The sequence below is a fragment of the Strigops habroptila genome, chromosome 10, assembly GCF_004027225.2.
Source record: "Strigops habroptila isolate Jane chromosome 10, bStrHab1.2.pri, whole genome shotgun sequence".
Classification (NCBI taxonomy): Eukaryota; Metazoa; Chordata; class Aves; order Psittaciformes; family Psittacidae; genus Strigops; species Strigops habroptila.
The window spans coordinates 4,293,326-4,309,932 of NC_046359.1; the positions used below are offsets into that span (position 1 = coordinate 4,293,326).

Below are 16,607 nucleotides of genomic sequence, written 5' to 3' on the forward strand. Positions count from 1 at the left end.
CATATTTCAGACTGCTCATGAGCAGTTGCCTTCTGAAGGTGTCTCTTTTGCTCTCCTTTGCCTAAAATGCAGCCTAGAGCACACGGACTCCTAATTTAGGCATTGTGACCAAGAAAATTGGATGAATCTTGGCATTCCCATAGTAAAACCTTAAATATCAGGTCTTTTTCCTGGAAAATAACCTCAGCCAATTTGTTAGCAAATGCTCACTTGTAATAGTATCCATATACAAATCTACGGAAATGATTCACTTCACTGTGAATCTGGAACTTCCTGAATTGTACAAATTCTTCTGAAGTAAAAAAGCCACATGCACACACCCACTGGCTTTTTCCTGAAGACCTGTATACCAGCCCAGGAAGTAAAATCTGCATGTTTCATCTTTAGTAGCTATGGTGTGGTGCTTACTCTTCTATTAATTGAAATAATAAAAATTAAAATCTGTGTAACATCTCTTTTCCCTTCATAAAAATAAAATCTATACTGTTTTTTTGTGTGTCATGTTAACACTCCAGCCTCTGAGCAGCTACCTTGAAAGGTAATTACGTCTGGGAGAATCATTGTTGAAAAGAGTGCCTGACACCTCACCTCTAATTAGCAAAGGGCACAGTCCTCTAGATTGGGATTCAGAAGATCTGCATTTATCCTCACCTATAAAATACACATAATGATCCTAATCTCTTTTCTGAAGTGCATTGCAATCAAGCCACTTGTGAAAAGTGGCTATATGGAAGTGATAGTTTTATCAAATCTTATAGGAGACTACAGTTTGCAGAACTAGGCTACTGCTGCATTAGTATTCTAATTGGTACTTTTCAAACAGGATGCAAAGATGCACGTAACATTAAAGTAGATACTGCCTACAGCACTATCAAAACAGCAGGCAAAGTAAAATAAAATCAGAAGCAATAAATGGGGAAAACATTTACTCCTCTCACACCATAATCCAATGTACTGTTGTGCACACACGGTACATCTTTATGAAAGTGGACATCTACCTATATCTTATTATATTTTTGTAACAACTCTACACACACTTTGCACTCCCATCTGTGAAGGAGAAGTGTGTCTGTGTGCATTTGTGAAACCTGCATTGCATGGGACCAGTGCAGGACGGCTGACCACATGCTTGCTCTCACCTCATGTGTCTGATGTGAGAGAGGATGAGGAGGAGCTGAGCTAGTCGTCTGTGTTGCTGCTGCAGAGAAAGACCGGACTTAGCCATTAAATGTATCAGAGTGTCTGTAATTTTGTCCAGGACACGGTGAATGTAGTCTTTTTCTTCCAGAGATTTCAAGGTGCTGGAAAGAAAAGTGTACACACCTGGAGTAGAAAGGAGAAAGAAAACAAAGCACAGACAAAAATTACTTTGATGGAGTCAGGTTTGCCCAAGGTACGCCTTGTGACTGGCCTTTTCAGCTGTGTTAAACCATGGGAGCTGACTGTGCGTGAACCCTCCTGCTTGCCAGCCAGGTCACTGGTTTGAACAACCCCGGAGCACTGCAAGGCAAAGCAAACCAGGAGGGAGACGATGCCTCTTCCCTGCCTGGGTCCATCCAAGGTCTGGGCCAGGTGTAGGCAACACCTGCAGCTAGACCTGCCCACAGGCTGTACTCCTCTAACTCATTCAGCTCTGAACCTTTGAGGAGGTGCTGTTGCTGTTTGAGAGATCTGCAGCACATACTGACCAGCCCAGGCCTTTGGCAGTTTTTGCCATTTTCTCTGCTCTGTAATGTTTGATTTTTGGTGATCTGATAGTCAGTCTAGAACTGAATATTATGTTACCACAAAACATGTAAGCAAAATCAGGGTTTGCTTACCCACACTCACCTCAACAAAACCCTCCCAGCAAAGGAAGAGCCTTGAAAGGTGTGATCCTTCACCTGCAAACCCAACTTTCCTTTAAAAGACATGTCCAAAGCAACCTGTGTAAGTTTAGCCATCTTACTTTGCTTACTGCTGAAAGTGAGCAGCCTGAAGATCCGAACCACGAGGAAATCTTTTCAGAGATCAAAACACCTTCAAACTCCTCCAACAGCCCCTCTGCATACCCTGTAAAACACTCTAACCAGGTATAAGAGCTTTTACCAGTACTAATTCTTGGGTGCACGAAGCACATCAGCTTTATAAATGGTAAATTCTGAACTAATTTGCATGTTTCTCTCTTGAATTTCTTCTGGACAACACCACATAACCAGTGTAAATCAGGTCACAACAGCACTGTGCTGCCAAAAGGTAGCTGTCACATTCAGCACCAGTTTTTTTAATCTTCTGTATTGAGCCAATAACTCTAAACAGGTCATATTACCATAATCCAGTCCCGAGGCAGCAAAAGCTTAAGTTGTACGTACAGTAACACAATTAAACTGGCTTGATCACAGTGTGTTCAGTGCCCCGTAACTATAGTGTACTTGACAAATCCTGTGCTTTATCCCTTCTGCAATAGCTTACAAAGCCAAGAAAAAATCTGGATTTTGTCTTTGGAAAAAAATGGTTTCTGCAATTACATTTGTTTTTCTTTAAAGCATCATATATAGCACAATATGTAATGCAGTTAGTGATACTAAGAAAAAAAGACACAGATGCACTGACATGGGCACGTACAGAGATATAGACTCTAGCTTGTTTGTATTGTTTGTAGCCTGGGGCTATACGGTTGGATTTGAAGATAAGAATATTTTGCCATGCATCTGAGCAGTCAGGGAAATTGAGGGGGTTTTTACCATCTGCTTGGCATACCTAACCTCCTCACATCATCTCGGTACTTCGAGGACTTGACACCTAGAACTACTGTAACTTGCAAGTAGGATTTATGAATTTGGGTCTTCTGCACTAAAAAGAAATACAAATTTGTGTTTGTGAATGTCAGTGTGAGTGTCTGTGTGAGAGAGATAGAGAGATACTGCTTTAAAAAAAAAAACCAAACCAACAAGGAAAGTGTAACTCAAACACAGCACAACTTCTGAAAATCATCAGTCAGATTTCTTAATTTTGGTAATTAATGTTGCTTCTGATTCTGTATACACAGATAGTAAAATGGCCTCTTTTCTCACAGAGCATTTTATGATCTTTATTTCTTTTACTGAAAAGAATTCACTAAAGAGAAACAGCTCCCGGGGCTTTTCTCAGCTGACTGACTCTTAATCACCCTCACATATTCCTACTGATAATACCAGGCTGTCTAGCTTAGCAGGTGCCTGTACAGGCAAGATTCTTATATATTACTGACAAAATGCACTCCATTAGAAGGTAAGACTGGTCTCAGAAAACCACAGTGCCTCCAGAGCAGCTTATTTCAGCCAGAGGATGCAATTGTGCCCTTGTTTCCTAACTTTGAAAACAGAAAAAAAATTTTGTTAGGAGGAATTGTTTCTCACCTTGGTATAGTCCAGAAGCTATTAAAAAGTGTAAATCAAAAAAAAGCACTCCCCCAAAAATGTAGACACTTTGGGCAATTGTCAGTCAATAACTGCCAAGAAAAATGATGTTTGCTTTTCCTTTCTGCTCCCCCGGTGGTTGCTCCTGCCCCAGGCCAATGACCAGAAATTTCCCCCAAAGAAATGCCAGCTATCCATCACATACATACACACACAAGCTGAGTTCTGGAACAAGAGTACAGAAAATTGTCTTAGCAAAGTGAAATTTAACAGTCTCAAAGGTCTTCCAAGCTCTGAAGCTGAAAGCAAGCCTAAATTGAAAAGCTATCAGGTTGTTTTCCAGCTCTTTCTTTCAGTTAGTATTGTAAAATACAATGGGAGTGAGAACAGAGAAAGCGCCACCCTGCGAAGAAGTAAAGTTTATTGGCTTGTGCCCCTGACACAAAGCTATGAATAGAACACAGTCCCTCGGGGACTGCAGTGCTACTGTGTCAGATGTTGGCATATAATGATATAATTTTATATGTGTCACTATATATAGTGATGCTTTTATGCATATTACTGTAGAGGGGAACACCCTTTACATCTTTGCTGTCACAATAAACCCCAGCTTAAAATATCTTTACATTTATAGTTCAGGCTCACAAAGCAATATCCTTCCTCTTCTGTGGAAGAGGCTCTTCTTCTGTGGAAGAGGCTCTTCCTTTTCCACAGTGTCCCATTGCTCTGCATCTGTAGCAAGCCAAGCTGAGCTATGAGCAAATTCAGCTCTGTAGTATGCACTTGCATAACCACCCAGCCCCCAAAATAAAATAAATATAAGGCACAATTTAGCAGGAGCTGGAAACATCAGAAGAAAAGGACAACAAAGTCACATGGAAAGAGGTATTAGGAGGTCTAAAAGATGCATAAAATCAGCTAAATCTTTCCAGCTCTATGGATTAACCAGCTAACCGATTCGGTAAATTGGCTGCTAAGGCAAACGTGACCTACATCTTCATCTCCAAAATGAAAGCCTGTTGCTTTGCCACATAGCACCACTCCTTTCAGATAGACTCAAAACATCTAGCATCATCTTGCTTTTTCACATTTCTAGTATTTATTTTCCAGTGGTAAGAAACAGCCCTCTATTATTGAGGTGAATGTGTTTTTCAAAAATACAATTTTGCTTTTTAGTCAAAAGATTTATTACTGCAGCTTTAGAGAGGCACCTTCTAGTTTGTTACTTAGCTAGAGACAATGCTGTCGTTGTTACAGACGTGCTGTCGCCTTGATATCTCAGGAAAAATTTGGAAGTAGTGTAAACATATATTTTGCTTTATAAACAGAGCCTTCCATCTTTTCCACATGCACTGAGTGAAACTAAAAAAATTCACTTGCATTTTTGCCCAAGACCACATGAAAAAGGAGTGTAAAGATACTAAACAGCCTTGGAAGATGTTGCAAAAAAAAGAGAAAATAAATGTCCAACAAAAGCAATAAACAACACTACCTCATTTGAAGAGACTAACAGATGTCCAAGGATTTAATAAAGAAATGTTTGTGTACACTCAGTGAATTAAATCAGCACAAAGCTTTAGAATGCAAATGCAGACTGCTGCTTTTAAATGAAATGCATCGTAATTAATCCAATTTGTTTAATTAATCACTTGTTGAAATCATTTTGAGATCAACTGGTTTAATCATATGCATATATCATACAGATAGCACATAAGGGCCAAAAATTCATTGTGTGTTTATCTGCTGTTTCTTTAGTAGATTTGTTTACACTTACATGTGCAATCATAGAAAACAATCAGGTTAAGGGAGGCTTGGAGGTCATCTAATTCAACCTCCTGCTGAAATAGCAGTAACTTCAGGGTTAGGTCAAGCTGCCCAGAGCTTTGTCCAGCTGAGTTTTGAGTATATCCGAGGATGGAGATCCCACCATCATTCTGGCCAACCTGTTCCAGTGCTTAACCTCTCACTGGGAAGCTTTTTTGTTCTGTTTATCTAGACAAGTTCTCCCTTGCTGTGGTTTGTCTTCGTTGCAGCTTATCCTTTCCTCTTGCACCTCTGAGAAAAGTCTGCCCCTGGCCTCTCCATAACCTGTTTGCCAGCTGAGGACTGCAGTTGGGCCTTCCTTTTTCCAGGATGAACAAACCTCAGCCTCTCCTCATACATCATGTATGACGTGTGCCTCACCTCACAGCACATGTAGTATTTCATGTGTGCCCAACACTTTACCTACAGAGGCTGGTTATACTCTGTGAAGAAAAGCATCTCCAGAAGACATTTTAGAGTACCTATGCCAAACACTTGTACAACTATGACACATACCCCAAATCATGCTACTTATCTCTGTAGCGCAGTCTAGCCTCCTAATTTAAGCATCTAAAGGGTCTGACAGTCAGAAACTCGTGTCCACATTCCCACCACCTAGTAGTAAACTCCTCAGGCAGTTACAAAATTAGTTGGTTACAGGAATGCAAAAACTGATATGTAAAATTAATTATCTTTAAGCATAAAGGCAACTGCAAGCAATACAGGCATACATTCTGTGGCCATATATATGCACACATTCAGTTTACAGTGTACTCAGATACACACAATGTACTGCAATAAGTGCAGTGTGCAAGCCAGAGTAATGCATGATGTTTTGCATAATAATGGTATAAATTGCTTTCAGCTTGAATCTGTAACATCTTAACCCAAACCACTGTCAAGACTCTTGTAAAAATACCAGACTTCTGAGCATCTATGCACTTTCATTTAATGTAAAATGAAAAAAACCACATCCAAAATCAGATCATTTATCAGATCATGAGATCAACCCTGACCTTCTGCTGTACAGAGCACCACTGATTCCAACCTGCTGAATAAAACCTTGGAGAAATCAAGATCCAGTATCTCCTAGCCTCACTCAGTGATCCCATCTCTCTTATGTGCAGAAGGAAATATGACTGTGATTATAACCGATATCACTTGAGATATATATATACATTTATATATTTTTTTTTCTTATATGTATATTTTTTCCTTAGGGGAATCTTGAAACAAAAAATCCCATTAACAAAGTGAGATGTGTTTATAAAGGATAGCTGGTGATGTCTGGAAAAGCTTTTTCTAAATAACAGATTTAGTTTTCTGGATCAATATTGAATTCCACAGTGCACAAAAACTCTGAACAGCATGGCTTGAAGTCTTCATGTTCAAGACATGCACATCTAATGAGTTTTATTCAAACTTCAACTCTATTTTTTTCTAATTTTATTTCAATATTTGTATAAATCAATTACACATTCTGTATTTATTTAAAAGGATAATTACATTTGAACATGTTAGCTAAAAATCTGGAGGAGCATCCCTTTACAGGAAGAACATTTAACTCTAGGAAATATTCTGTTATAATTATCAGGACAACAAAAGGAAAATGAAATGTCAAACGACAATTACAATTTCACATCCTGGCATTCAAGAGAAGATCAGCAGCCCTTCATTCCTAATATGCCAGATGCTTGCCTCAGATGTCACTTTTTGGTAACTGATGACAATCACAACAAAACCTGAACCACATTAATATCTCATAGAATGTAAATAAAATACATTGGATTTGATTGTATAAATACATAATTTTGCTTCTTAATTTTTTATTTTTTTTTAGTAGGCCAGGTCCAAGTTTCCATAAAAGAAGAAATGCCTGATCAATAAAGGAATGTCTGCTGTGCTTACAGTTAGCCTGAATCTGTATTTCATGCAACTTGGGCAAGCGATTTGTTAACCCACCAGATAAAAAGGACATACAGCCCTCCACATCTGTTTTGTCTAGAGGTTGATGCTATCTACAAGTTCAAAGCTACCAGAAAAGGGGAGAACAAGTGGGTAAATCCTCAGTTTTGGGAAACTGGCATCTTTAGGCATTAGGTAACATCTTAGCAGAAAATTGAGTCTAAAATTTTTACTTTGGTGCTTACATTACTTAGACCTCTATCATTTCCATGAGAACACCATGGGTCTCCTTTCTGCACTTCAACATAAATTATCTGGATTTTTTTCTCATTTCAAACAGAGTCCTCTGGTGTGCAACAGAAATTTTCTGTCACATGCTTCAACTTGAATTTTCTTATTTCAGTCATCTGATGCAGAATCAAAATCAGCTAACCTTACATATTTATGTCTACACCTACATTTGTTATTTAGTCACCTATTTCTGAAGCATACTTCAGAAGGAGATTTACAGCCCAGAAATACTTATCAATTATAAAGGAAGTGGAAGCTGATGACATCAGGCTTAGATGCCTGTATTTTAATATAAACCAAACCACAATAAAAGTGGCCACATTTTTGCCATAATTTCCTCGTTATTTTGTCACTGCCAAAAAAGGGAGGCATAGATTTACAAGCACTGCCTTTGGATTCCCTTATGTGTGGCTCCAGCTACTCAGTGGCTTGTAACCAGAGCTTTTAGACCTGCCATCACCTAGTTCAAAACACTGCTCTGATCAATCCTCGCATCAGCTGTACACAGTGTATGAGCTACTTACTGCATTAAGTTATTGGCCCCCACTTATACCCAGTCAACAGGTTTTCCTGCTTCCATCCGTAGCTGGTGGTTCTGCCTGCATCTATGTTGACAGCCCCCCTTTCAACTGCTGCTGTCTCAAAATGAAAACATCAGTAGCAACAACAAGCAGCATTCAACCACATGCAGGAAGCAACTGCAATTACCCGAGGGACAGCAAAGCACACCACTTACCAGAATTGAGCAGGATGATGGACTTAAGGCACACAAATTCCTCCCCTTGAAGGTTCATCATGCGAAACCGTGCAGCAGTAGCCAGCAGCATGTCAAAGATTTCCACCATGCCCTCTACACATTTCCCTTGATTCCTGTGTGAATACCATCAAGGGGGAGATTTTCACAGCTTTAACCTGGTGGCAGCATGAACTTTTCATTCCCCTGGATCATTCCTCTCCAATGTGATTTCATTAATTCACTAGCTAGTACTAGACTTCCTACTCTAAGCTTATTTGGTGTATGTGTGATTACAAAAACATAGTTCCCAGTATCCCACATAAAATTAAGAAGTAAAAAAAATATTACCCCTCAAAATGTCAATTTCATAAACTCATCACCAAGGCATTACTGAGGTGGAAGGTATGAGATTGATTCAACCAAACATTTACATTGAGGAAAAGATTTGTTCAGAGCTACGTTTTTCTTTCTTTTGTGTGTGCGTGTACTGTTAGCATTAGTTTCCTCTACCTGATTTTTTTTTTTTCCTTTAACTGAAATACTCCAAATACTTTGCATATCTCTCTCCCTAATGTCTTGTACTTGTTTCTACCTGGCCTTGCAAGCTGTAATGTTCCAGAATGCATCTCCCATTTTTCTTAATGTCTCCTTAAAAAATAAGCTTATTCATGAGCTCAGGAGGGACTTATGAGGCCAAAATCTTGTCTGTATGACTGAGTCTGATCAAAACTAGCATTTCATTCCACAAATCAGATAACTTTTTACATTACAGCATTAAACAAAGCTAAAGCTTATGAAATCTCAAAGTCTTCACTAGTAATGGCAATTAACCTCGTCCCTTTGCTCACAATACTAGGTATTCTCACTCACTAAATTTCATCTGGCACACAAAACCTGAAGTTCAACAATTAATGCAGATCGTAATTATTTTTTATGAAAGTTTAGCCTGCAGATTTTCTTGTCATGGAATTTTAGATTGTTTACATTGCTACCTTTTACCAAAACCTACCTACCTAGTTTTACTTTTATTAGGACTTCCTAAGTGAATTTTTATCATGTAAGACTTAATCTGATCACTTAAAGAGTGCTGTTTGAAGGTATATTGGGTTTTAGCTATAGCTTTTATGAAATTTTGAAAATCACTGTTATATGAAAATGCAAAAGAAATTTAAAATTATGAGATAGCTATTCCACTATAATTTGTAACACAAACGCAGATTGAGCATCTCCGAGCCTAACACTACCAGCATAAGCACACGTGCCTCAGTCCTGTTACAGCCATACTGTTGAGATTCTGAAGCTAATGTCTAAACCCTCACCAGACAAAGCAGTCATCCTCCTGACTACAGCCCAAGAAGATTCTTTGCATTTTTCAGTCATGTTTAAACTTAAAACTGAGTCAAAGAAGGAAAGAGGCTGTCTGTGAGCACTTGTGCACCAATCTTCTTTCAAGTTCAAATCCTTATTCAGCTTCATTCAGTGCTTGAAATTAAATCTCTATCATCTCCCTTATCCCACAGCAGTGCCTATGAGCCAGCAATTTTGGCATATGACAGAAGCTATTTCACCTGTTTTCAGAGATACTTAAACAAAGTGAAACAATATCAAGAAAACAAAGTGAGAGATACACCCTTACAAAAGCCAGTAGGGTGTTGGTTGAAATACAGTAGCATTTGAAAATGCAGTGTCCCAAGCAAGATTTCCAATCACTGTTACAACAGCATATGTTCTCTGACTTTTCTGGGAGAAAGAGATGATCCAGCCTTGGAAATGGAAAGAGTACATAAGTATATTTAATAAGGAGGATGGGTTGCTCCTTCTTGCATTAGACCCTATGAGTTACCAGGCAGCTGCCTGCTGAGCTCTCCTGAAGTGCCTCACTTAATGCCCCATTAAAGGTTGGTTTAAGAATTTAGGATTTCAGGATTACACAGAAATGAAAAGCTTCAGTGAATAATATGGCAAGTGGCCTATATTAAGAAAACCCTACATTTTCATGTCTGGCTAAGACATTTACTTGCTTCCTAAAATCCATTAAACCACTGCCAGCCAGTATTCACAACAGTTTAAAATAATACTGAACAAACTGCAAAAATTTGCATAACCAAGACCACAATTTAAAAAAGGAATAATAAGTTATTTGTAAAATGGGACCTTTTCAAATGTCTAATGGTGACTCACAAGATGGAAAAGATATTTTGATAGCAAGTAAGAATTAACTCCAACTTTTTACAAAAATAGTTCAATGGACTGTAATTCACAAGATCAATATTCCAATCAAGATCCTCTTGTTGACAAGCACAACCTCTGGACAAAAATCTCTAGTCCTGCAACGCACAGTTCATATGCCTAAGTCTCCATGTGTGTCTATTTCCCAGCAACTGAACTCATATGGTAGATGAGAAATAAAAATGGAATTTAAGAGAATCTGAATACTTCCCAAACTCATTTGCTTTGCTGTCTACTGTGTGTGGAATACCAGGGTACTCTATAAGAAAAAGAAGAGTGTTTCTTTGGGTAGAGTTAAGAACTTCAACTAAAGTTCGATACCTAGCTTTAGGTATTCCTGTGTGCAAGCAACAATTAGGAAATTTCTGCTTTATTTTCAGAGTTAGACAGCAGATCCTGCTCCATTAAAATCAATGGGAACTACAGGAGCTTAGTATCTTTGAAATGGAGGCTTCTAACCAATTCTTTTATATATATATCTAGGCTACAATACTGATTTTCCTTGTTAACCAACAAAAACTATCTGAAATGGGAATCTCCAGTTTTCCCAAATTGCCTTCTAACTTTCTAACATGAGCTGATAGCATTATCACATTTTCACAGCTATATGTCCAGTTGATAAGAAGGCCGATCTAAGAAGGCCTAGATATCTTTCCTGGAGGACAAACTAAGCAATAAATTTGAAAATTATCCTTATCCCACCATTGTGCTATTGTCTTTGTGTACTCTCCGCTTACTGAAAATGAAACAATAAAAGCTTGTTTGCTGCAAAGCTTCAGAGTGTATTCTCAGAAGAGTCCTTAACACTTGGCTATTGGAAAATGTTCAAGAAAGTTAAAGCATGTGGATTAATGTCTTCAGTTACTGCATAAAAGTACTATGTTCAGTAACTTTTGTAAGTCTACAGAATCACAGCATCTTCAAGGCTGGAAGGTAACTCAGGATGTCTTTAGTGCAACCTCCATTCAAAGCAGGGTCAGCTCACTCAAGGCTTTATGCAAGTTTGGTCTTGAAAACCTCCAAGGATGGAGATTGCACAGCCTCTTTCAGCTTAATTATTTTCAACATCATGTGTTTTTTAATTCGCTATATCCAGTCAGAACCTCCTTTGTTTCAATTTATGTCTCCTGTTTCTCATTCTCCCATCAGGCATCTTAATAAAGAGCCTTGATAACCTCCTGGAGATTTTAGATTAGGCATGCTCAAAATCCATCTCTTCCCCAGGATGAACAAATCCACTTCTCTCAGCCACAAGGCATGTGCTCCTACCTTGGAGGATCTCCACTAGGTTTACTGGAGTTTACTAATAGCTTTCCTGCAGTGAGGGGAGCAAAGCTCAATGTGGTATTCCACATACGGTCTAACGACTACCAAATAAAAGCAGAATCATCACTTCCCTTGCTTTACTGCCTAATACACTAATACAGCCCTACGTACTGCTGGACTTCATTGCTGCCATTTTTGGTACTGGTGTATGCACAAATTGCTGTTCACCAGCACCCCAGGTCCTTTTCAAGCAGAGCTGCTCCCCAGCTATTTGGGTCCCAGCTTTAACAGTAGCAATGGATTAAGTATATCACAGGTGAAGGTGCATTTCTCATGCCTGAATTACATGAGGTTCCCATCAGTTCATTCCTCCAGCCTGTCTAGATCTACTGTATGGCAGCTCTGCCCTCGAGCATGTCATCTGCAGATTCGAAGACAGTGCATTTCATCTCCTCCTCCTGGTCATTGATAAAGTTTCCTGGTTTCAGGAAGTAGGCACAGATGCACCTGTCAAACCAAAGCCTGACTGTGTACTTGTTGTCTCTCTGGCTTCCTTGATCATGGTACTTCATTTGATAACAAGGCATTGCAAAGAACTGATGGTATCCACCAGACTAGGAGACGGAAGATCATCTTCACAAATGGACTTCACAAGCCTCTAAACAAGGCTTGTCACGGGAGGTGTTCCTAAGCAAAAAGGTAGGTTAGGAAATAGGTAAGGTATGATTGAGAGAAAGCTGCAGGTACAACTTTCACATCCCCAGTTAGAAGGGAGTGTTGCTACAAACTGTCTGACCAAGAGAATAAAGTGGATATGTCTTCGTATTGAGGCATGCAACACGTGGCCTGCAAGAACGTTTTGAGTGACTGGCTCTGTATGGTCTGATGAGAAGGAATCAAAGTATGTAGGTGAGGGGAAAGTCAAAACTGCTTCAAGGAGCATTACAAACAGCGTATAACCAAGTTGTCTCAGGAGCAGTGAGTGTTAAATCAAAGGGCAACTGCTAGAAGCTAGCGCCTGAAAGGTTCGGGCTGGTTTGTAGGAGCGTAGTGCAACCCTGAAAAAGGTAGTAAAAGAGGATGTGTCTTCTCTATTCTTAGAGACTTCCAAGAAAGCTAAACAAAAACACAGCTGGCCTAAGATGGTATTGGCAGTGGTCTTGCTTCAAGAAGCAGGTTGGACTAGATGATCTGCACTGAAATTTTTTGTTTCTACAGTAAATTGTTGAAGAGGTTCCTGAAAGAGTTTAGTTTCAGAGGGTACCATTAGAAGCAAGGATTTATTACTGGTGTAGAGCTTTTTAAACAAGAATCCAAACATTCAGTCAGCACCTGAGTAAAGAATAAAAGCAATCCTTAAATCATACGAATAAGGGTTTATGTACTAATGCACTGGTAAAAAACAACCACACCCACACACATGCACTTTATTACAGTATTTTGGCTTCATTTTATGCATAAATCTGGCACAGAATATAAAACACAGAAGAAAGAATAAAATGTAAATGATAACCCAGCTTTCTCATAATTCAAAATCACTTCAGTTTAAGCATGGATTGTATTTTGGAGAAAGGTTCGGAATGAGTACAAACATTTTTATTTATTATAGTCTATTCATTCTAAATGCATATCTTCTCAGCATTTTATCCTCCCTACATCTCATTCTCATACTTCTATTATATTTGGTTAGATTTACTTCTAATTCATGAATTTCTTCAGTCATGGCATAGGCAAGAAAGAATGTCTATCTACCCAGAGGTAAGGAAACAAATTCAGAGGGAGGAAACCTAAAGGAAGAGTATCTGCATTTTTATTTTTTTTTAGGAGGTATGGGGAGTAGTTCACTAAAATCCTTTTCGATTGATTTACAGCACTGTTATAGTAATTATTTCTTGTTTAAACAAATACAATATTTTTGGCTACTTACTCAAAAATACATGCCATTAGTGTCAACGCATGAATCACAGTCTGAGAATCAATCACAACTGTGCAATTGGAGAAGTACTGGACTGGAATTAGCATAATTCAACATGGAATCAAGCTTTTTTCCCCCTCAAGAGTTTTTTGAAACAGACGTTTGACAAATAAGAAGTAAAACTGAAACATGAGTTCCAAACATAATTTTGAGGGAGGAAAAGAGGCAGAAGCAGAAGGGACTCCTTAGAGCAACAGCCTCCTTTCCACCACTGAGCTGGGTGGTTTTGTTTATACTCTTTCATAAAACCCACCCCTTGAGTTACTTCTGTTGGCATCATCATTTCCCAAAATAGGTGGAAAAAAGTGGTTGCCTACACACAGCAGCAGTTTTCACCCAGCACAGCTCTCTCTTCTACAGCAACAAAGCAACAATTAGGATTGAACCTGAGGCTCAAACGGGAAATTCCTTCCTCTTCCAGTACTAACAAAATCACCAGCCTGCCCTGCTCTGAGGTTTGCTAATCTTCTCTGATGTCTCTTTTGGTTTCTCCTTGAGCTAGCTTGGAACCAAAAGTCTAAGTGTCTTTCCTGACTAGATCAACAGAGGATCATCTACCTAGGCAGATAATGGAAGAGTATGCCATACATTTCATAAAATCATAGAATGGTTTGGGTTGGAAGGGACCTTAAAGATCATCTAGTTCCAACCCACCTGTCATGGGCAAGGACACCTTCCACTAGACCAGGTTTCTCGCTCATAACAGAAGTGGCCAATCAGGTCTGAAACATAGTCAGTTAACTACTAAGTACCTTTTTAATTACTTTTTCTTGGTTTAATGTTATGTGAAATGGATCCACGAATATGTCAGATAGGAAAAATCTCTTAAATACTGCTATAAAAATTCTAACAAAACTGATCTGTTTTTTTGTTGCATTTGAGACATTTAGATTACAGATTTGTTATGAAGGCTCCCCCTTTGGGAATAATAAAATTACAATAATTGGCTGAAAAAAAATGTTATTCTTGTTGACAGGAAGGCCTTTTTAGTTTAATTTACATTTGGTCTGAATCACCTTAAAGCCAAAAATATTTCAAAATTCTCTTCATATCAGAAATGCAAGGCAAGTTTAATTTTCAGCAAAGAAAGTTTAATTTTGGAAAGATCAGCATCACAATTCAACATGACCTAGAACTGGGGCCTGAGCTTCCAAGGTCAGAGTGACTAGATGAACAAGCAATCTTAGAACTTGTGTAGGAGCCATCTTGTGTCTAGAAATTACTTCATTCTCTCTGAAAACTTCTGTTCTGTGCCTACAGACGCACCCAAGGGAACCTCTTTTTCAGATAGCTGAAAGTTGGGAAGATCATAATGAGAGGGGTTTTTCTTTTGTTTTTCTTTTTTCTTTTTTCTTTTTTTTTTTTTTTTTTTAAAGTGTTAATCACTTTAGATATTAGCCAGCAGCTTCTCAAACTCTAGAAGGCTACTTCTGATTTACGTTTAGTTGTTTGAATTACAAAATTGGTTAGCCTTTGAATTTTGCTCCAAGGCACAGTAAAGACAGATTTACAATAAGTAGAAATTATTTTTTGTGCATTATTTAAGATGTATAATTCTGTCTCTTGTAATCTATTTCTTTTCATTTTGTGGGGTCTACTATATAATAATGCATCTCAATAAAGTGAAAAATGGAAGAGAAATTTAATTATTTCAAGAGATTCCTTAACTTTCTACAAATTGATCCATTCAGCTGTATCAGGTAAGTAGCCTGATGACAGGATGGTTGTTTGAGTTGGGTTTCCAGCACAGAATCTATTGCTATTAAAGACAGGATAAAACTGAAATGTACAATTGTTTTTCAAATTGAATTTGAAGTGCAAATTTGGGTATAGTTGTTGACAGAGCTATGGGCTTATCCCCTTTGGAATAAATAAGAGCAGCAGGTCACTAGTGAAGCATTCCGAATCAAGCATCTGTGACCACTTTTCTTCCATTTTCTTACCAACTCAATGGTAATTAATGCATCCACAATTACCCTGTGCCAAAAAAATGTCATGCATTTACTCAAGTGACAGACAAGTGTGAGGTCCTCAGGCATTTGGAACATTTTTACAAGGTGAGGGACTAGCAAAACACATTCAGATTTCATCCTGATGCTTTTCTTTTGTATCTAATCTTCTGTCTATCAAAACACTAGAAAGGACTATCTCCACAGAAAACTTGAAAGATTCCTTTCAGGTGTGGTGAGAAACTTTGAGACCAAAGCCATGAAAACGGTAAATTATTCAGCTGCCCAGTCATATAGTGAATGCTTTAAGTCTTTATCCTACTCGTGCTAGCTGAAGTTTAAGGAGATCCATAGCCTTCTGCATTACTCAGTGTGAAAGTCAGTAAAGGGAAAATTCATCATTCTTTATCTGAAAGATAAAGCTTTCCGGAAGAGGCACTGAACTAGCGGTTAAACAAAAAAAAACATAAACCTGATCAACAGATTTCTCCATAGAACGGAGGAAAATACTTAGTAGAAACAGGGAAATACTGACTATATTTAACTGAAATTTTGTAAGTTCTTGCACTGTTTTTTTTGTTGCTAGACTTTTTTTCTGCAATCATGATAAGAAAATAACAGTAGAACGTAACATAAGAATAACCATATTGGCTCACATTAAGGTATATTTAGCTCTGGGCTAAGCGTATAGGCATTTGGATGTGCTAATTTCAAGTGATTGCCTTTAGTACTTGATTGGAAGAGATAGTAACTTGTGGATTACTATACATCTTCTCAACAAGTTCGTGACTTCATGCAATTCCTATCCTCTCTTTTTTGTTTCCCTTCATCTGTTGAGCATCACAGGCAGAGAAGCCAGTCTAGTTATTCCTTGTACCAAAGCTCACCTCTTTCTTTGATTGCTTATGCAACCTATCTGGGTACCTTTCCTGTTTTTTTCAATATTCCTGTTAAGATAAGGAAAATCAGAAAGGTGTGGTGTTCCAAGCATAGATGCAACACAGATTTAAACAGGGGAATAACAATGACCTGTACTGTTTCTTTTCCCTGTTTTAATGATTTCTGGGGGGAGGGAG

The 16,607-nt window shown here is 38.4% G+C and overlaps 1 protein-coding gene across 2 annotated transcripts in view; it reads right to left on the reverse strand.

The window, feature by feature from the left end:
- Nucleotides 1–16,607, reverse strand: part of ESR1 (estrogen receptor 1) — a 160,436-nt gene that overhangs the window by 5,499 nt on the left and 138,330 nt on the right. For both annotated transcript variants that reach the window (XM_030498911.1, XM_030498912.1), the window contains exons 7-8: nt 8,113–8,246; nt 1,140–1,323 (exon numbers count right to left, since the gene is read on the reverse strand). In XM_030498911.1, the coding sequence (XP_030354771.1) occupies nt 1,140–1,323; nt 8,113–8,246 (318 nt within the window). The remainder of the gene's footprint in view (nt 1–1,139; nt 1,324–8,112; nt 8,247–16,607) is intronic.